Source organism: Macaca thibetana, chromosome 13 (assembly GCF_024542745.1).
Source record: "Macaca thibetana thibetana isolate TM-01 chromosome 13, ASM2454274v1, whole genome shotgun sequence".
In the NCBI taxonomy this organism is placed as follows: domain Eukaryota; kingdom Metazoa; phylum Chordata; class Mammalia; order Primates; family Cercopithecidae; genus Macaca; species Macaca thibetana.
In genome coordinates, this window is record NC_065590.1 from 15,274,498 (window position 1) to 15,296,707 (window position 22,210).

Here is a 22,210-nt window from a genome sequence, read left to right on the forward strand (position 1 = left end):
AACATTTTTATTTCACAAATTTAATGCTTTTGAAGTCCAGTGATAACACTTTAGCTGAAAGCTTCATAAACCACAGCAGGTCTTCACCCAAGCCAGCACCAGCATATGTAACTTCACTGAGATGTAAGCCAAGACCAGGAGCGGCGCAGCTTTCTTTTTGGTCTCCTCTTTCTGATGGAACATTTATATCTGCTTCTCCTTGTCAAAATCCAAAAGGTCTTGATACTCCATCACAGAGGAATGTATCTGAAAATCCAGAGACCTGGACTTAAAATTCAAGAGTCACCACCCTCATTTTTACTTGGAGCATTATTAGCAAGTATGTTAAGTAGAGCTTTCTTTATTATTTTTGTAATGGTGCCATATTTCAGCCACCTACTCATGGTAAGGCCCTCAATTTCCCTGGACTATTTTTCACATGGCCCCAGGGAGAGGGACCAAGTCCAGCACTTAGGTCACTGCATGAATATATTGGGAGGCAGCAAGATATTCTTAGGTGGCAAGTCCAATAACAAATTCTCTCTGCCCATTCCAGGCTAAGATTATACTAAGATTTTCTCTGCATGGAGACCAACCTCCAAACCCAACTGACCTTAAAACAGCATAGTTAACCCAAAGTCAGTAGTGTTGGCTTTCCCCAGTTCTTGGGTAAGGATGAGAGGACAGCCTCCTTCAGAGCTGACAGCAATGAACCAGCCAGGGAAGGCCACAGACTCGAAGGTGGAGTTCCTGCCACTCTGGCTGTGGTAGAAGAGAAAGGACTTCACAGGCTCAGGTTGGTTGTACAAATCCATTATATCCTTTTCCTGAAGGGTGTGAAGGAGACACGAGCAAGAAACATACCGTTTGAATGTTTCACATTCTTTACACACTGATATTCCATGCCCAAGGATAGCATTCCCTACTCATTGAAGCAGCTTGGAGGCCTCTGTTTCATATTATGGGATTAAAAATCACACATCTTAAAGTATTTTCTATATGTTAAGATTGTGGTTGAAACTCAGGCTACAAATTTCAGTGGCTCTTAATGTGAGGCTCTGAAAAATGTGTTGACATGAAAGTTTTTGAGAATACAAAGCATTGATTGAGCCATTATATTTGTTGTTCAGAAACAGAAACTTAAAGAATATTTATGTAACAATTACCGTAAATTTCAAATTAAAACATAGTTATTTTCTGTCAGGGTTCTGCACCCTCAGCACTATTGACATTTTAGGCAAGATGATTCTTTGTTGTCAGGGTCTGTCTTGTATAATATAGGATGTTTAGCAGCGTCCCTGTCATCTACCCAATAAATGCAAGTATCACACTCCCATCCCAGGTGGTCACAACCAAAACATCTCCAGACATTGACAAATGTCCATGGAGCAAAGTCACCCTTGGCTGAAAAACACTGTTTTATACCTTGTCATCAAATTGAGTGTCTGCCTATGCTTGTTTAGTGAAAAGGGTCAAGAGAGTTCCTGTGGTACACAGAGGCCTGCTATAACTATCTTTTTTTAATAATAGAAAATTGCAATTATTAAAGTGTTTGTTACAGAGAATTATGTTTGCTCACTTAAAGTTGCAATGTATTTTTTGCCAAAAAGTTGTTTTAATAAGTTCATCTACTTTGTGATAATTAACTGCTAAAATGTCCTTGCTGATTTTACTCTGTGTGTGTGTGTTCTATTGAAGTTAGACATCGTCCTTGCCAAATTAATAGTATTTTTGCAAATTAAAATTATAAGTCATTTCAGTAGGTTTGTTTCAAAACATCCCTGCAACTTTTCTTAGTCTTTCGTAACATATACAACCCCAAGGAAACCAAAAATAAAAATGCATGAGCATAATAAGTACATTGTCTTTTAAAAGATCCTAAAATCTAAGTTTCCTTCAAATAAATGGCAGGACCTGTCTTCCACACTCACCTTCAGCTGCAGTGTGGGCTGGTCCCCAGCCTTAGCACACATCAAGCAGAGATTGAGCCCATTCAGTCCCAGGTAGATGGGGTTCCCTCTGTCTTTCTCAAGGGTCTCCACATGTCGGCATGAGATTAAGGAAATAGTGACTGGGAACGCGACGTGAAAAGTGGTGTTCAGGTGCCATTTCCAGGGTGGTACCTCTGAGCTACAGTTTTAAGGGAATCTGCTAACTGACACCCACAGTGCACTCACAGAGTGGTCACCTCGCCACCCACCACCTAACCCAGACACCCATCCTATGTCTGGGGAACACTTTCCATTAGAAAAGTCAGTCTTTCATGGATTCAAAAACTGGTCTTCCCATAGATTACTCTCTTTTGTCCTACTCTTACTCCTTGAAGTATCTCAGAATATGTCTTCCACTGTTTATCATAGGCTGACCCTTCAGTCTCCCTTAAGCCTTCTCTCTCTCCTCTGACTTCATGACCATAGTCCCAGAACAACCTTATTCTCACCCTCTGTTCATTATTGTCTGTGAGATGCTCCTCTCTGTAGATATGCCCAGTTAACAAGCCCACTGTGGAATAAAGTCTGAGCACCAAACACAAAACAGCACTGGCCAAAGGAGCTGCCTTTGGCAGACTGTGGCTACTCACCTGGAGACACACGGTCCTTCCTCGGGACTGCTATGAGGATCTGGTCCTGAAGAACCCACACCCGATGATTGATATCCTGAATGCTCACCAGCTGAGGCATTTCACTTTTCGACACTGTTGAGAAAGTCAAAATGTAAATTAGTAAGAATGAGAGCACAGAGTATCACCCCCTTGTCAATTTTTCGCCCTTGCATGAGGATCTTTACCTTTTAGCATTGTGGTGGTGTTGCTTCAGAACTGCCAAGGATAGGAGTCCTTTTATGTGCAGACCGACCCCAAGAGAGGACCTGAGTCAGTCCCAAGCCACAGTTTAACCCTGGGTCAGAAGGAAGACCGGTGGCCAGCCCAGCGGTGACCCCAGTCAGATTCTCTACTCCCAGAACTCACCCAGCACACTTCCTTTCTTGGATGCAGTCTACCTCCAGCAAAAGCAGCTGCACCTATGAATCCTGCTCAGCCCTAGACCCAGGAACTCTAATATGGCAAAGAGTGCCAAAGTCAAAGACCCAGAAGCAAGACAAAATCAGAGGTCACCAGACTTTCCAACATAGGCCACACTGATAATGTTACGAAGGACCCTGTATCCCTACCATTATGAACTATGGCTTCTGCTGCATTATGAACTATGGTTTTCTGACAGGCTGTAACAGGGCCCAGGCCTTTTATCCACATGGGCAAGGAAGGAAGTTCTGCCTCACTAGGGCTGGGACTGCCCAACACTCAGGATATTTTCTAGTTCCTGATGCCAGAGGATTTAGTGACTCTTTATGTGAACAGCATGGTTAAGACTTATCCAAGCACCCTGAAAAATGAGGACATGCTAAGCTTTGAAGAGCAGGAAATATAGTCACAGATACTGAGTTGAGAAACATTATGGGACTTATTCAGGGCCAATGACTCGTCTCTGATGCCACAAAATGAAACAATGGAATTATTCCTAAGAGTGGGAGCCCCCAGTAAGTGCACGGTAGACTGAGGAGGGATGGGTCTCTTAAGACCTCTGTAGCTTCTAACCAGTCCTGGTCCACAGACACTATATTCTTGGTCAATTTCAGACCAGAAACACATTGACTCCAGTGACCCTCCTCCAGCTTCTCAGAGCCACTGTGCATGCTGCTTCTCCACCAAGGAGGTCTTACTGTAGCAAAGCCAGCTCCTGAGCACCCTAGTCACCTCAATGGACTCCCGATCACTATCCCTAGTATAGGTAGCGTGATGGTTAATTTTAAGTGCCAATTTGACTGGTTTAAGGAATACTTAAAGAACTGGTAATGTGTTAGTTTGGGGTGTGTCTATGAGGGTGTTTCCAAAGAAGATTGGTGTGTAAGTCAGTGTACTAGTGGGGAACATCTACCCTCAATGTAAGTGGGATCCATCCAACTGGCCAGGGGCCTGGATGGTGTGAAAAAGACAGAGAAAAGGTGATTTTCTGTCTCTCCTAGAGCTGGGACATTCTCTCCTGCCCTTGGACATTGTAACTCCAGACTTTGGACTCCAGGACTTAATATCAGCATCTTCCTGGGTTCTCAGACTTTCTATCCCAAAGTGAGAATTACAACATTGGCTTCCTAGTTCTGAGGCTTTAGGACTTGAACTGAGCGTGTTACCTGCATCCCAGGGTCTCCAGCTTGCAGATGGTCTGTCATGGGATTCCTCAGCCTCCAAAATTGCATGAGCTTATTCTCCTAATAAATCCCCTTTCATACAAGGGGTCGTGAAAAAGTTCATGGAAAATGTATATTATGAAAAAATTATGTGTGGATTTTGAATTATTTTGCACCAAAATAAACTAGTACTAACTTGTTATAAGATGTTTGAACAGGATCTAGTTTGAGGCACTAAGAAAGGTAAGACATCAGTTTGAAAAGAGCCCCTCTCAGAGCAACATGAGTTCTTCTAAAACTGAAGCAAGAACAAAAATCAAATTTATGGTGAAATTTGGGTGGACAAATGGTGAAATCATTGATGGCTTATGAAAAGTTTAAGGGGACAATGCCCCAAAGAAATCAGCAGTTTACAATGGATAACTCATTTTAAGAAGAAGTGAGACAGTATTGAAACTAGCACCTGCAGCAGCAGACCATCCACATCGCTTTGCAAGGAAAAAACTAGTCTTTTTGTGCCCTAATTGAAGAGGACTGAACATTAACAGCAGAAACAATAGCCCATATCATAGACATCTCAATTGGTTCAGTCTACACAATTATAACTAAAAAATTAAAGTTGAAGCATGGTGGTGGCTCACACCTTTAATCCCAGAACTTTGGGAGGCCGAGGCAGGCAGATTACCTGAGGCCAGGAGTTCGAGACCAGCCTGGCCAACATGGTGAAATCCTGTCTCTACACAGGTTTGTCAGTTGACCATGCAGAACCCACTTATACAAAAAGTCAGCCCTCTTTATCCACAGGTTCAACATCTCTCAGTGCTGGTTGGTTGAACCTGCAGATACAAAGCACCAACTCTGTGTGTGTGTGTGTCTGTGTGTCTGTGTGTGTGTGCCTAAACACACATCCTACTGATTCTGTCTCTCTGGAGGCTCCTGACTAATACAGCAGGGAAGGAAGCCTGGCTGCCAGATGCCCCAGTGCTCTGAGCTCACAGTACCTGACATTAGGTCTTCAACAAAAGGAAGCTGAAGTAATACTGTTGATGCTCTGCTCCACACCTTCAACAACCTGAGTTCACAACTGCTGTTGGAGATCCTAGCATCTGTCAGCTTCATACCTCTAGAGCTTCCATCTCAGGGGCAACTTCAGTAAGTGGGGAAAGAAACTGGTAGACAAACGTTCAGCCTCCCCATCCTCTGATACGATAACACTGAGGTTTCTCAGAGTTGCCCCATAATAGTAACAAGGTCACTAGCATTTTCTCTATTGGATTTCCTGGAATAACCCCCTAAATGAGTTCCCTGCATCCAGGGTCTGCCTTGGGGAGAACCCAAACTAACCCAGTAGTTCGGTGTTCAAAAGCAAAATACTTGTATTCAAAAGATGTGCATTCAAAATCAGATTTCACAACTTTTGGAACTGTGTCCTTGGAGAAATTCTATCACATCCCTCATCCTCAGATGACTCATGTGAAATGCATTACACCTTGCTGGGCTGTCATGTGGGTTAAAGAAGAGCATGAAAACTCCCCATAAGTGACAGCTTCCTGGAGCAACTGACCTAATGAGTCCCCTTTGTCTGTCACCAAGCTCCAGATTGACCTGTTTAGCTCAGTCAGTGTTTTTTGCTGTGACTACCAATAGATCATCTCGGATCTTGGCTTTTATGCCACTTCATCAATGACTTACCTGCCAGCAGGAGAATTTCCTCCTGTTTACACCCTATCTCCTTCCCAGATATTCTTACTACATGGTATGATATAAAAGGCCATTAAAATTTCGTCCCGGGTAGCCCCACAGCCATCCCCTCAAGAGTGTGAAATCATGTATAGCCCAAATTTAAAGGTGTAGCAGATATCCCTGAGTCAAAATTAGAATTTGGAATCAAGCTGAGTTTATAAAGAGGAGCTTCCTCAGGTCTCCATTAGCATAAGATGATTTCCATACTCAAAGAAGAAAGTTCGGAGCCTATGACATCAGCCCCACTCTCTCTACACAGAACTGAACCCACATGAATATTTTGGGGGAAGAAGCCCAAGGTCCTTCCATAGGTATGAAGATGTAAACAGCCAAAACATATTGGTTTGGATGCTGCACATATGAATGCAAACTCATTTGTGACAACAACTAAGATGTAGGTCCTTTAAAATTCTTATTTCATCCCATAGATACTTGGAGCTCTATATGGCCTGGGTACTTAGGCCACAGTGCCATCAATGGAGGTGGTGAGTGCTGTGGAGATACCAGATTGTTCAGGACCTGTACTTATTTCTCTCTAGCATGGAGGAAACATCCTTTATAGCCAAAAGGGTGAATGCTCCTGAGAAAAGACACTGAGCCAAATACGATGAAGGAAACTTCTCGCTCTGCAAGAAAAGAACTCCACAGGAGTAAAGCTTAGAGTTGCAGCCTTATCTCTCTCTTCAGTTATCCAGAACTAGACCTGTCTTGGGAGTTCATTCCTTTGTCCATTCCTATCTATCCTTCATTACTCACTTCAAGGTTTAATATAGTCACCTCTACCCTGCAAATCTTTCCCAAATCTTATAGCACAATTTCTACCTTTTATTTTGGCTACTATTACTCATGTATTGCCTAATCATTAGATAAAATTGTCCTTGTTGTGTACATCTTTAATACTCAAGGTGTACTTTATGGATGATACACTGGCATTATTTTGAAGCTTGCCAAAAATTCAAAATCTCACGTCCTACGGAGACCTACAGAATCAGGATCTAAAATAAAGGAACAATAAAACCACAATATGCTCTCTGCTGATATAGTACACCTTATGCTCAGTACTGTAGTCACACCAGCACAAAAATAAGGAAGTCAGTGCATAGGGTTGGGGCTGGGGAGGTGACAAGCTCATGAAATCTAGATTGCCTTTCTCCAACCTCTGAGAACCATGGGGAGGACTGTCTTGGCATTGAACAAAGGAGAAGAGGGAAAGAAAAAAGAAAAGAAGCCATTTCTGGAGGGTCGTGGCCAGGAACAGACTCTCACAAAGATTTTCACACTGAATACTCATAGCTTCATTGAGCTAAAAACAACCAAACTGTATTTGATTTCATGTAGGTCAAACTCTTTCCACAAGAAGCAAAAAGAAAGTCTCTCTAGAGGAGGGAAGAGTCACTTACATACATTTTCAAAGGCACAAGTCACACATAGTTAAAGATTACCAGGCATATGAGTAAACAAGGTCACAAGAACAACAAGAAAAAAGAAACAAAGTAAACAAAACAAGATAGCAGAAACATATCTACACAAACTTCAGATTTTGTAATTTTTTTACACACAGCTTAAAGCAACCATCCTAATCATGTTTAAGAAACAAATGACAAACATGAAAATATCTAGAACAGAAAACTATGGAAGGTGACAGATTTGAAGGAGTCAAGCAGAACCTCTATGACTATATGATAAGTAAATTAAATTAAATAAGCCAATAGCTATATTTAGCAGTAAGCATCACACAACAGAAAAGAGAATTAGCAAATTTGAAGACAAATGAGAAGAAATCAAGATTGCAGCACAGACACAGGAAAGCAGAAAAATACAGAGGAAGGTGGGAAAATGTGGAGAATAAGGTGAGAAGATGTAAGATATTGATTGGAGTCCTAGGAGGAAAGATAAAATAAGGCAGAGTAATTATTTAAAGAGAGAATGGCTGGGAATATTCTCAAACCAATAAAGACACCATTTCACAGTTTCAAAAACCACAATAAATCTGAAATAACATAAGTTTTTTAAAGATTCACTTCCAAACACATTAGATTGAAATTTTATAAAACCAAAGGCAAAAATTAAATGTAAAAGTAGCCGATAACAAAAACTCACTACCTTCGAGGGAGCGAAAGACTGACAACTGACTTCTCAATTACAACGATGAAAGCCAAAAGACAATAGAGTGATATCTCAAAATGCAGAAAGGAAACTCTTCCAATGGAATTTCATATGCTGCAAAATTTCTTAAGTTTTTCAGATTAAGGGCAAATCAAGAACGTTCTGAGACAGAAACTATATCAGGCCCCTCCCCTCTTGGAAGGAAAGCAGTTTGTCCTTACAGGGATGAATACATAGTCTCGGTGTGGGTTTGCTCTCCTACACTCAGAACCTCAGCTGTAACCACTATCCAGGGGCCTGTGGAATCCCATACAATACAACATCCAACCAGGGACTCCAAAACAACATAGCATCTAACCAAAACACAAACCCTATAGTGAAGGAAGAGCCGAAACAGGTCCATGATCATTAAGTGAACTTAATGGTATACTAGTACATTTTTAATAACTGCCTCTCCAGAAAAAAAATAAAAGCCCTGATTTGTAGTATTTGTCAATTTCCTTGATGTAAATACTTCTATAATGGGCAATTTCAAGCTGCCAACCAACTCAAAAAATCCTGAAAATGTAGTAATTGACCCCTCAAAGTCAGTATAAGCCTGCTCCACTACTTCCCTGGACTCACTGGTCAACTCAAAAGCAGCAAACATGATGGAACATTGAATGGCCTCCTGGAGGTATACCTGGAACACCATGTAAGTGGTAATACTGTGGAAGGATGGGCTGCCATCCATCAGGATGCAGTATATGTAAGAGGAGGTATAGCTGCTTTTACATATGAAAACAGGGAGGTATATGTGTGTAATATTTGTGGAACCCAGGTGATCCATTTGGACACCTCTTGGTATTCCCTTGACTAACTAACTGTGAATAGACATGCAGTAACCCCGGCTCAAAAAGTATATGACTGCCAGAGTGAGGGGTTTGATCACATCCCCAGGAAAGCCACTAAGACCTGCCAAGCTATTAGTTGAGGGTAAAGGAAATTTAGAATAGACAGTGGAGACAAAAGATGATAAGAACAAACTGTTGGCCCCACTATAGAAATGGGTGCTGTAGTCCATTCACTAACATTCCTCTGCTAAGTTTCCCTTCAGGTAGACACCCATGGGAAGCATGGAGGATCTGCTCCCAAACATATATAGAGGATGGGGTCCATGCAGCGTAAGAGTGGATTGTGAGCATGGAGGTGTGACTCTAAGACTTCCCTTTAAGAGAACCTGTTACAAGGAGAACAGCTGGAAGACAACCTAAGCTGCCAAAATTTTGGGTTCATGGCAGTGCTCCTGCCAAGAACATTCTTTTCTTGGACTGCTCCCAGCCAGTGATGGCAGCCTTTCCTACTGATGTGGAATGCCTTTACAGACAAGCTTTTGCTCTGGGGCTCCCCCATGTGCCAGGTTGAGACTTTCTCAGAGCTTCACAGGTACACTGCGGTCTGATGCTCTTCCTACCCACTCCTCCTTCCTTCTCTCTCTCTTTCTCTCTCTCTCTCTCTCTCTCTCTCTGACAGAGTCTCGAGATGCTCTGTTGCCCAGGCTGGAGTGCAGTAGCATGATCTCGGCTCACTGCAGCCTCCGCTTCCTGGGTTCAAGTGATTCTCCTTCCTCAGACTCCCAAGTAGTTGGAACTATAGGCACGTGCCACCATGGCTGGCTAATTTTTGTATTTTTAGTAGAGGTGGGGTTTCACTGTGTTAGCCAGGCTGGTCTCGAACTCCTGACCTCAAGTGATCTGCCTGCCTTGGCCTCCCAAAGTGCTGGGATTGCAGGTGTGAGCCACCGCACCTGGCCTTTCCTTTTCTCTTTTCTGTCATTGGTGTCGCCCTGCCTCACAGTCTGAATGCTCTCCCTGCCTACTCCTGATCCCTTTTTTGCCCTTCAGGCATGTCCCCCATTAAATCTCTTAACATCTTCTCATCAAAGCACCCAAACTGACATGACATATCACCATGAATCCCAAGAATGTGAATAAGCAAGATGTAAAAGAATGCATACAGTATTATTTCATTTACATAAAGTTTAAAGCATATACAACTAAAGAATATCTATTTTAGGGACATATACATAGATGCTAACACTATAATGAAATTTACGAGAATAGTTGCCATCAAATTTAGGATGACAATTACATCTGTGGGAAGGAAGATAAGAGGATAGAATAGAGGATGGGCATACAGTTCTTCCAAAGTTCCTAGTTCTGTTTATTCAGCTGAGGGATGAGTTTATATAGGTCCCTTTTATTCAGGCCTTGGATATATTTGTTACAAATATTCCTTCTTACCTACTCAATATTTATCTTACACCATAGAAAGAAAATGGGTTCTAAAGTAATTTCCTGGATTTCCTGGAGATGATTAGGACAATACAACAATAAGTATTATTGTTTATTGTCTTTTAACTGTTTTTGATATTTACCTCCATATTTATTTGAGTTTATTGCTATTCTTTATTGAGTGTTTACATAATCTCATTACTTCATTAAATTTCTATAGAACCTTTTTAAAAAGCCATATGTAAATCTAAAAAAAAAAAATATAAAATAATAAATATTTAAAAGACAGAAATAAATCAGACATCAGTAATAAAGATGAAAAAATAAAGTCAGTTATATGAGAAAGCCAGAAAGTCTTTTATCTAAATCTTACAGAAAGAAAAACTAAAATAAAATCCTTTATGACCATTTTAAGTGTAAGTATACTACATTAAAATTTAAAGAATGAAAACATGTAGTCCCTCTGCATAGACTTGGATTCCAATCCAAGGCAACATCAGAGCAGGGTCCCACAGGCAGAATGATGGTGCATCCTTCCAGTGCAGAAAAGGATGGTTGCTTTCTCAGGCTATGGCCTCCAACCCATTGGTAAAATTGACAATCACAATTTGCTTAAAACAGAAAGAGTATTAACAACAAAAGGAAACTATCTTAAATTCAAATATCAAGGGGTAGACAACTTACTTGAAAATAGTTCACTCAAAGACCATGAACACAGCCTGAGTTTTCCATATAGTACAACAATGAATTTTTTCATCAATCCTCTTGGCTCTGCTATTTTCATCTCCAGAAACAAATGTTTCACATAAACGTAGTCTGTTTTCTCAGGCTTCAAAGTCTTGTTAAAAAACAGAGTAGTCATTATTTCCTGCTACTCAGAGAAAACCAGTTTTTACTCTTTTAATTGTTTTTGATACTTGCCTCCATTTTTCAAAGTACTATGGGCGTGTTGCTACTTTTTTATTTTTCGGTTTGAGCCATTATGTGTTAACATCCTTCCATGGAAAATGGTTTTAATTATCATACACAGCTCATCTAACTCACTACTACACACACACACACACACACACACACACTCTTTCATCCATGCATTCTTCCAAAATGTTTATATCATGATTTTGTATAGCGTATACACTATTGCAATATAAACATTACTGACAATTAGGCCACATAGTAAATTACGATTACATTTTGTCTCCTGAATAACTTAATGTTTTCTCTAGAATTAAGAACTGCTGGGGGGAGCCAAGATGACCAATTGGAAGCAGCTACAGTGTGTGGCACTTATGGAAAATAACAAAAAGGGGTGAGTAAATACAGCATCTTCAACTGAAATATCCAAGTACTCATATTGGAACTGATCAGGGAAACAACTCAACCCACAGAGAACAAAGGAAAGCAGGGGGGGGTGACGGTCCACCTGTTAGCGACACAGAGACAAGGGAATCCCCATCCCCCTGCCAAGGGAAGCAGGAAACCACACTTCTCCCATGAATCTTTGCAACCCTCAGATCAGGAGGTGGAGTGAGCACACATTACCGGGACCTGGGGTCTGACACAGAGCTGCTTGAAGTCCCTGCTCAGCAGCTGCTCAGGCATGCACAGAGACCCAGGACCTTTACATACTCCACTAGGTCAGGTGCAGTGGCTCACACCTGTAATCTCAGTAGTTTGGGAGGATAAAGCAGGAGGATCACTTGAGGCCAGGAGTTTAAGACCAGTCTGGGCAACATAGTGAGACCCGCCCTCTATTAAAAAAAAAAAAAGAAAGAAAGAAAGGAAAAAATAGCCGAGATTTGTGTTGCACACCTGTGTCCGCAGCTATTTGGGAGACTGAGGCAGGAGGATTTCTTGAGCCCAGAAAGTTGCAGTGAGCCATGATTGCACCATTGCACTCCTCCAGCCTGGGCAACAGAGTTAAGACCCTGTCTCAAAAAAAAAAAAAAAAAAAAAAAAAAAAACTCGAACAATAATAGTGGTTTAATTCTTCCTTTGGCATCTAATAAAACTGGTCTTTCTCTATAAAGTCTACTATGTTGTTCTGGTCTAGTTTCAAAAAGTATAAACACACTGAAGTTAAAACATGAAGTATTAAGAGTACAAGATGGCATAGGGGCCAAAAACCATGAATGAGGGAGTCAACAGTATGGCTTATACGACCCCCCACCCCGCAACCTCGGCCACCTCATGCTTCCCAGAGGCACACTCAGGAAGCCACTGGCAGCCACTGCTCAAGGCTGCTCCAAGATTACATGTCACCTGGACCTAAGAGTGACTTGAAACAGCAACCTAACCCACCACCAAGCTGGGCTGTTTTCTCCAAAGGAATTCCCAACTGCCTTCTGCAATAGAATTTCTGTGCAAGTCAGCCACAGACCCTGTTTCTCCAAGCAGCAGTAATGTTTAGAGATTAATACTGAAAGCTGCCCTTTGTCTGGCTACCATCAAGAATCTGCTACAGCTCCTCATCTTCAAACCACCTCTCCAAGCTTGGGATTGGAGCCTTGGACTCCTCAGCAGTCTCTGGGCAAAGGTTGGCCAAACAGACCAACTTAAATTTATGAAGCTTTTTCTGGAGTAACAAGCTACAAATACTGGCAATGGTCTCTCTGTTTTCGAAACCACTGAAACAGCCTGTGTAGTTTCTTTGTTTACACAAAGACTTCTGAGAGTTCCTGTTCATCCCCTGCACTCTCGTTCTATTGCTTTCGATGTTCCAGAAGCACATGAATTTCTGAATTTAGAAGTGTCTTCGCTGTTTCAAACTCTTCAGGAAACATGAGATGTTAAGTGTCCTCCTCTACATTGCCAGCCTGCGGATCGCTGCCGCCTGCTGCCATCACTGTGCCACCACCCACATCCTTAATTTCTTTTTATTGCTGAGTAGCACTGAATACACCACAACTTGTTTATCTGTTCACTGCTTGATGGAAATTTAGGTTCTTTCCAATTTGGGGATATTATAAAATTTTATTTGAGGATGTGAACTTTTTATACAAGTCATTTTCCTTCAATTTGCTTTTAAATCACTCAAGAGAGAAATTTACAAAAGTAAATGTCAAAAAACAGCAGGAGGTATGTATTTTTACATATCTCTTTATTTCTATAGAAGCACATAGATCATTCCAACCATGATTAATTTGTGTCTTTTTACACACAAAATTCCACTGGATGGTCCAGAAGAGTATTTCCCATGTTTACTTAATAATTAGCACTCCCTATGGTCTTCAGTAAAATATTCTTTAGGTCCCACCATAAACTTGGTAAGTTGCAATTTCTAGAGGTAGGGGTTTTAATCTACTAGGCATGGAGTGAGCACAAGCGCCCTAGTTTTTCAGTGAATATCCAGGTGTTTCTAATGTAGTTTCAAGTTTGGGAAATACAGGTGTGCTAAAAATTTCTGTACTTGTGTCACTACGTAATGACATTTGGGTGGCCACAGGTGCTCCACCTTGGGTGACTCCACCCTGGGTAGGTCATTTGCTGACGCCCTGCTAGATAGGGACAGCCCTAATGATGACATGTTTCAGACTTTGCTCTGCCATCTTGCTCAAGGTGATTTTTGCTGATTTCTCACAGCAACAGTATAAGAAACAAAACAATATTTTATTGACATGTATTATTAATTATGACCATTGTTTTCAGCACACTGTGGGCAGCGTCTTCAGTCCCCATCCCCAGTTGTGCGTGAATTATGAGACAATGTCTTTCTGTCCAGATTCAGGAAACAGCCATTACCCTTCAGCAGTACTGACATGAGAATATATCAGCCCCAAAGCGACTTGACAGAGAAACATCCTACTCAGCTGTTTCATCTACAGATCTTTGGTGGCATGGTTACAAGACTATTAATTCACCCCCTGCTGGAATCCCCCTTCTCCAAGTGCATCAGACCTTCTATAACATCAATTGCTAAAGGTCCAAAGAAACCAAATTATTCAATGAGTATTAGCCTAGAGCTTATGCTTCCCAAATGCAAAAGTATTTGCTATAGCAAATGCGTAAAAATCAGGTGTGGACCAGACTATTCACCTGAAAATAAGGATATTACTCCTTACAGGGATCCTCCATGATTTCATAAACTATGGCATAATATACTATTTCTCATATGTGATGGGTAAGGCAGGGAGCCCAGAGAAATCTATGTTTTCTGGGTTCCACATGCTTTCTATGAGATTACTATAAATTGGTGTTTTCATTTTGATTATACTCTGTCATCATAGCCTCTTCTGTATCACTAGAATGAACACCTTACCCTTGAGTCCAGCCACATGATGTCAGGACTCATATTTGAGCTTTTGTTTGAGCTCACATTTGTGCCAAGTGAAAGTCCAAGGTATCAGTGGCTGAACAAACAAAGTTTTTCACGGTAGAGAAAAGAGGTGGGAATGCCAAATCATCACACATCCTGTAGCAGGATGGCGATGCTGTAATACTTACAACCATAGTCATGTTGCAAGCTAATGTGTCATCAGCTTCCAATTAATAATATAAATTGGCAGATGTTACAACCTGCCACCATTTATTAGCATGGTATGAGTATATGAGTGAATATCCAACGACTAATTCTTCTATTGGATATTCCAGAATTAATTAACTTTAACACTCATTTTAATGTTGATTTTTATAAAACTGCAACGCCAACATTATATTCAATTGAGGAAGAAAACTTTAGAGGAGAGTGGCAGAGCAAGGAGGTAAAGTAGGACTTTGCATTAATCATCCCACACAGAAATATCAATTTGATCAACTATCCATGCACAAAAAAAAAAAAAAAAAAAAAAAAAAAAATCACAAGAGCAAAGGAAACCAGGTGAGAGATCACACTACTTGATTTTAGCATCATCATATATATATATATATATATATATATATATTTTTTTTTTTTTTTTTTTTTTTTTTTTTTTTGAGATGGAGTCTCGCTCTGCCGCCCAGGCTGGAGTGCAGTGGCCGGATCTCAGCTCACTGCAAGCTCCGCCTCCTGGGTTTACGGAATTCTCCTGCCTCAGCCTCCCAAGTAGCTGGGACTACAGGCGCCGCCACCACGCCCGGCTAGTTTTTTGTATTTTTTAGTAGAGACGAGGTTTCACTGTGTTAGCCAGGATGGTCTCGATCTCATGACCTTGTGATCCACCCGTCTCGGCCTCCCAAAGTGCTGGGATTACAGGCTTGAGCCACCGCGCCCGGCCTGCATCATCATATTAAGAGATGCATTGAAGACAATAGAAAGGACAGTTTTACATTATCCACATCACCCCTTCCCTAACCCCAGGCAGTGCAGTACAGAGAGAGACATTATCTCTTGGGAAAAGGAAAAGGAATTAAGAGTAAGACTTCACCTTGGAACTCAGTACCAGGTCTGCCACAGTAAAACCACCACTGGGTGAACTACTTGATCCCTACCACCAGGCTTATACCTGTAGATGGAGCCTATAGATCTACCTAGCACCAGACAGGAACCTGTGGCATCAGTGAGATGGACTTGAGTTTGGCACAAGTCACTGCCAGCAGTGGGCAGGCCATAGTGGCCATGGTCTTGAGCATGTCCTCTGTAATGCTGTGCTGGTCTCAGAGACTTTAAGCTTTGGATGTGACCCAGTGCTGCCTCAGCCTCTGCTGCCAAAGGATTCTGGCCATCATGGTCCTGGACTTAGAGCAGCTCCTAGTGCTGCAATTGCTGAAATGGTCACAGGCTTATGGACCTCCCCAGTCAAACTTCTCTGAATCTCTGGACAGGCTTACTGCTAAAGAAAGTTCTCAAACAAAGCCAGATTGCAAAGACTAGATAAGGTACCTACATCAATGCACAGACATCTACAAATGGCTACAAGAATCAAGATAAATCAGAGAATGATCACTTCACCAAGCGGGCAAAATAAGGTACCAGTGACTGACCCTAAAGAAATGGAGATGGAAGAACTGCCTGACAAAGAATTCAAGATATCTGCTTTAAGGAAGTTCAGCAAACTTCAAGAACATACTGAAAAACAATTGAAAATTTTTTCAGAGAAATTTAACAGAGATAATGAAATAACTTTCAAAAACTCAAATAGAAATTCTGGAGCTGAGAAAAAAATTTAAAAAATTAAAAATACAATAGAGACCATCCACAGCAGAACTAAACAAGAAGAGGAAACGAATCTGTGAATTCAAAGACAGGGTAATTCAAAATATACAGTCAGTGGAGAAAAAGGAATAAAAATAAATGAAGAAACTTTATAAAATTTAGGGAGTAACATCAAAAGAGCAAATGTATGGGTTACTGGTACTCAAGAGGGAGTAAAGAAAGAGAAAGGAAAAGAATAACAATGGAAAACTTCCCAGACCTGGAGAAAGATATAAATATCCAAGTACAGGAAGATCAAAGATCTCTAATCAAACTCAACCCAAATAAGACTACCCCACAACATACAATCATCAAACTGTCAAAGACAAAAAGACTATCCTGAAAGTAGCAAGGGAAAAGAAGGAAATAACATATAATAGAGTCTCTATATGCCCAATAGCAAACTTCTCAACAGAAACCTCATAGGCCAAGAGAAAATAGAATGATATATTTAAAATGCTGAAGGAAAAAAGCCTGCCAACCAAGAATATTCTAGTCAGCAAGGCTGTCTTTCAAATATAATGGAGAGGTAAAAGATTTTTCAGACATACAAAAGCTAAGGGAATTCATCACCACCAAACCTGTCTTACAAGAAATGCTAAAGGGAGTTCTGCAAGATGAAAAAAAGATGCAAATGAGTAACACGAAAACATTTGAAAGAATATAACTCATTGGTAAAAGTAGATACATAGTCAAACTCTGAATACTCTATTAACATAATGGTGGTATGTAAATCACTTATATCTTTAGTATAAAGGTTAAAAGACAAAACTATTATAAATAATAACTACAACAAATTCTTAAAGAATATGCAATATAAAAAGATATAAGCTGTGATATCAAAAATTCAAAATATTGAAAGAGGAGTGAAATTAAAAAGTAGAAATTTTGCAATCAAATTTAAGTTGTCATCAGTTTAAAATAATCTGTTGCAACCATAAAAAGCCTTTGTAAGCCTCACGGTAACCACAAAGCAAAAACCTACACACCAAAAATAAAAATCAGGAATCAAAACATATGACTAAAGAAAATTAGCCACAGAGGAAGACAGGAAGAGAGAAAGAAAGGAATAAAGGATCCACAAAACAACTAGAAAACATGTAACAAAATGGCAGGAGTAAGTTCTTACCATCAATAATTACCTTGAATATAAATGAACTAAATTATCCAACGAAAAGACATAGAGTAGCTGAATTTAAAAAAACAAAAAACAAAAAACAAGGCCCAACTTACACAGCCAACAAGAGACCCACTTCATTTATAAGGATACATGTTCAATGAAAGTGAAGAGATGGAAAAGATGTTCTATGTAAATGGAAACCAAAAGACAGCAGAAGTAGCTATAGCTATATTGGATAACATAGATTTTAAATTAAAAACTTAATTTTTTATTTAAGTAAAAGTGAGACAAAGGAGGTCATTATATAATGACAAAGGGGTGAATTCAGCAACAAAAATATTAATAGATCTACAGAAAGTGATAGATTACAATACAATAATTGTTAGGGGTTTCAACATCTCACTTTCAGCAATGGAAAGATCACACAGTCAGAAAATTAACAAATATCAGATTTAAACGACACTCTAGACAAAATAGACCTAACAGAAATTTACAAAAATGATTGCATTTAACCACTACAGAATACACATTCTTTTCAATTGCACATGGAACATTCTTCAGAATAGGATATATGTTAGGCCACAAAACAAGTATTAACACATTTTAAAAGATTGAAATCGTATCATGCATCTTCTCTGACCACAATGGTATAAAACTAGAAAGAATTAACAGGAGAAACCTGGTAAAATATGCAAATACATGGAAATTAAACAACATGTTACTGAACAACCAATGGGCCAATAATGAAATTTAAAGGAAAATTTTTAAATGTCTTGAGAAAAATGAAAATGGAAACACAATATACCAAAACTTATTGAATACAGCATTAGCAGTCCTAAGAGGAATGTTTATAGTGATAAACGCCTACATTTAAAAAGAAAGATCTCAAATAAACAACATAATGTTGCATCTCAAGGAAATAGAAAAACAAGAACAAACTAAACCTAAAATTAGTAGAAGAAAAAAATAATGAAAATCAGAGCATAAATCAACAAAATAGAGACTAAAAAAAGATCAACAAAATGAAGAGCTGATTTTTAAAAAAGATAAATAAAATAAACAAACTGTAAGCTAGACTAAGAAAAAAAAGAGAATATTCAAATAAATAAAATCAGAGATGAAAAGGGAGATGTTACAGCTGATACCACTGAAATACAAAGAATCATAGAGACTATTATGAACAATTATATGCCGACAAATTGGAAAACCTTGAAGAAATAAATTCTTGGACACTTAAAACCTACCACTATTGAAATATGAAGAAATAAGAAGCCTGAACAGACGAATAGGAAAGGAGATTGAATCAGTAGTTTAAAAGTCTCCCATCAAAGACAATCTCAGGGCCTGATGGCTTCATTCCTTAATTCTATCAAACATTTAGTGAAGAATTAACACCAAGCCTTTTCAAACTATTTCACAAAGTTGAAGAGAATGGAATTCTTCCAAACACATTCCATAAGGCCAGCATCATCCCAATGCCAAAACCAGACATGAACACAACCAAAAAAGAAAACTACAGACCAATATGCCTAATGAACATAGATGCAAAATTCCTTAACAAACTACTAGCAAACCAAACTCAACAGCACATTAAAAAGGTTATTCACAATAGCCAATCATCCCAGGTATGCAAGGATGGTTCAATACACACAAATCAATAAATCTAATATACCATGTTAACAAAATGAATGGAAAACATATAATCATTTCAAAAGATGCAGAAAAAAACATTTGACAAAATTCAACATCTCTTCATGATAAAAACTCTCAATGGATTAGGTATAGAAGGAATGTATCTGAACATAATAAAGGCCATGTACAACAAACCCACAGCTAACAACATACTGAATGGGGAAAAGTTTGAAGCTTTTATTCTAAGATTTGGAAGAAAAAAAGAATGCCCACTTTCACCACTTCTATTCAACATAGTACTGGAAGGCCTAGCCAGAGCAAGTCAGGCAAAAGAAAGAAATAAACGGCATCCAAATTGAAAAGGAGAAAGTTAAATTGTCCATGTTTGCTTTTGACACGCTCTTATATATTAAAAATCTTAAACATGAACAAAAAGCTGTTGGATCTAATAAACTAATTCAATAAAGTTAAAGGTTACAAAATGAACATTCAAAAAACAGTAGCTTTTTTTTTTTCAACTTTAAGTTCTGGGATACACGTGCAGAACGTGCAAGTTTGTTACACACATGTGCCATGGTGGTTTGCCACACCTGTCAACCCATCATCTAGTTTTAAGCCCCACATTCGGTATTCGTCCTAGTGCTCTCCCTCCCTTTACCCCCCGTCCCCTGACAGGCTCCAGTGTGTGATATTCCCCTCCCCATTTCCATGTGTTCTCATTGTTCAGCTCCCACTTATGAGTGAGAACATGCGCTGTTTGCTTCTCTGTTCTGTGTTAGTTTGTGAGAATGATGGTTTCCAGCTTCATCCATGTCCCTGCAAAGGACATGAACTGATTCTTTTTATGGCTGCATAGTATTCCATGGTGTATATGTGCCACATTTTCTTTATCTAGTCTATCATTATGGGCATTTGGGTTGGTCCCAAGTCTTTGCTCAAAAAGCAGTAGCATTTTTATACACTAATAGCAAACACTACTCTAAGCAAATTATTAAGCAAATGACACTTTTTAAAGCAAGTGATCAAGTAATTCTATGACATGAGATTTAATGGTGAAGACCTACTGCCAAGGCACTTGGGGACACTGATGAATTAGTCATGGCTCCCACCATTGTGAACATGATATTAACAACAAGCTTTGTGTTAAATAAATATATGCCTCTATTATATATTTATTATATTTTAACCATAAGTCTTAATGGTTTGATGAAATGACATTGAGAAAAAATGAAATATGAAAAACTTTAGCATCATCATAACTAATGCTGCTAAACAGAGTTAATAAAGGTATGGGCATTATTACATACTTAATTAAAGAAAGGATCTCTAAATGTAGTGGGCAAGATTATGACATATGCTATAATATAACATCAAAGTCTGAGGAAGATTTACCTAATCAAAGTAGATATTGTTTTGTCCCCAAAAAAGAAGGGAAACATGATTTAAAACAAATAAAGTTTTTTGTAAGTCTCTTGTAATTTTTAATTCATGAAATAGAAAATTAATTTGCTTTGTGACAGAATTTTAAATGATTTTTGTCAAGACTATAATAATTGCTTTACACTAAAAAATACTGCATCTTCTATGGGGTTAGAGTGCCTTTGTGACAATTTGTAAAATATTAAGACACACACACACACATGCACCTTAGAGTATTAAAAGTCATTATAGTAAATGCTATAATTGTCATTATTATTATCAAAAAATAATAAATAAATGATGTTGAAAAAATTGGATGTCCACATGCAGAAGAATGAAATTAGACTCTTACCTCTTGCCAAATACAAAAATTAACTTAAAATGTATTAAATACTTAAACGTAAGACTTGAAACTATCAAACTACTAGAAGAAAACATAGAAGAAACATTGTCTGGGCAAGGATTTTTTGGATAAGACCTCAAAATCACAGGCAAAAAACAAAATCAGAAATAAACAAGTGTGATTATATCAAATGAGAGAGCTTCTGTACAGAAAAGGAAACAATCAACAGAGTGAAGAGATAACTTACAGAATGGGAGAAAATATTTGCAAACTATACATCTGGCAAGGGGTAAATATCAAAAATACATAGCGAACTTAAACAACTCAGTTGTAATAATAATAATAAATAACCTGTTTGAAAAATAGTCAAAATACCTGAATAGACATTTCACAGAAAAAAACACACAAATGACCAATATGTATATGAAAAATGCTCAATATTCCTAATCAAAGAAGTGCAAATCAAAATCTCCGTGGCATATCACTTCCCCCTAGTTAGAATGGCCATTATCAAAAAGACTAAAGATAAGTGCTGTCAAGGATGTGGAGAAAAGGAAGCTCTTATATACCCTTGGGGAGCATTTTAAATTAGTGCAGCCACTCTGAAAAACATTATAGAAGCTCAGAAAATTAAAAATAGAACTACTATATGATCCAGTAATCACACTATGCAAAGGAATTCAAATCCTTATGTCAAAGAGATATCTGCACTCCCATGTTTTTTGTAGGACCATTCACAATAGCCAAGATATTGAGTTCACCTAAGTGTCCATCAACAGATGAGTAGATAAAAGATAAAGAAAATGTGGTACATACACATAATGGAATACTATTTAGCCACAGGAAGGGATTGAAATCCCACCATTTTTGACGACATGGATGAACCTGGAGAACATTATGCTAAATGAAACAAGCTAGGCACAGAAAGACAAATACCACATGATCTCACTCATATGTGAAATAAAAAAAAAAAAAAGTTGATCTCATAGAGGTAGAGAGTAAGATGGTAGTTACCAGAGGCTGGTATAGTTAGGCAGGAAGAGGGACGGGGGGATGTTAGCCAAGGTCTACATAATTACAGTTATGTAGGAGAAATACATTTCAAGAGACCTATTGTACAGCAAGGAGGCTATAGTAAATGATGATATATTCTCTCAAAAAATGTAGAGAGTGGATGTTATGTGCTCTCACCACACAAAAGGATAACCATGTGAGGTAATACATTTGTTAATTAGCTAGATTTAACCATTCCACAAATGTATATGTACTTCAAAACATCATGTGGTACCCAATAAAAACATACA

At 38.9% G+C, this 22,210-nt stretch overlaps 1 protein-coding gene and 1 pseudogene across 1 annotated transcript; both read right to left on the reverse strand.

Annotated features, from left to right (window-relative positions):
- On the reverse strand, positions 1-3,195 carry IL36A (interleukin 36 alpha). Its single transcript, XM_050753708.1, has 5 exons — positions 2,767-3,195; positions 2,561-2,674; positions 1,911-2,050; positions 593-806; positions 1-246 (listed from the first exon to the last, which is right to left on the reverse strand). Exons 1-4 carry the CDS (start codon positions 2,774-2,776, stop codon positions 594-596), a joined length of 477 nt encoding a protein of 158 aa, XP_050609665.1. The 5' UTR covers positions 2,777-3,195; the 3' UTR covers positions 1-246; position 593.
- Positions 3,196-12,696: 9,501 nt separating this feature from the next.
- LOC126934135 (DNA-directed RNA polymerase II subunit RPB4-like) lies at positions 12,697-13,126 on the reverse strand (annotated as a pseudogene).
- Positions 13,127-22,210: the final 9,084 nt, after the last annotated feature.

Coding starts and splice junctions, on each gene's coding strand:
- IL36A (XM_050753708.1), bottom strand. Junction 2,051..2,560: donor GAAGGACCGTGTGTCTCCAG/GTGAGTAGCCAC, acceptor TCGCGTTCCCAG/TCACTATTTCCTTAATCTCA. Junction 807..1,910: donor AGCCCACACTGCAGCTGAAG/GTGAGTGTGGAA, acceptor CACACCCTTCAG/GAAAAGGATATAATGGATTT.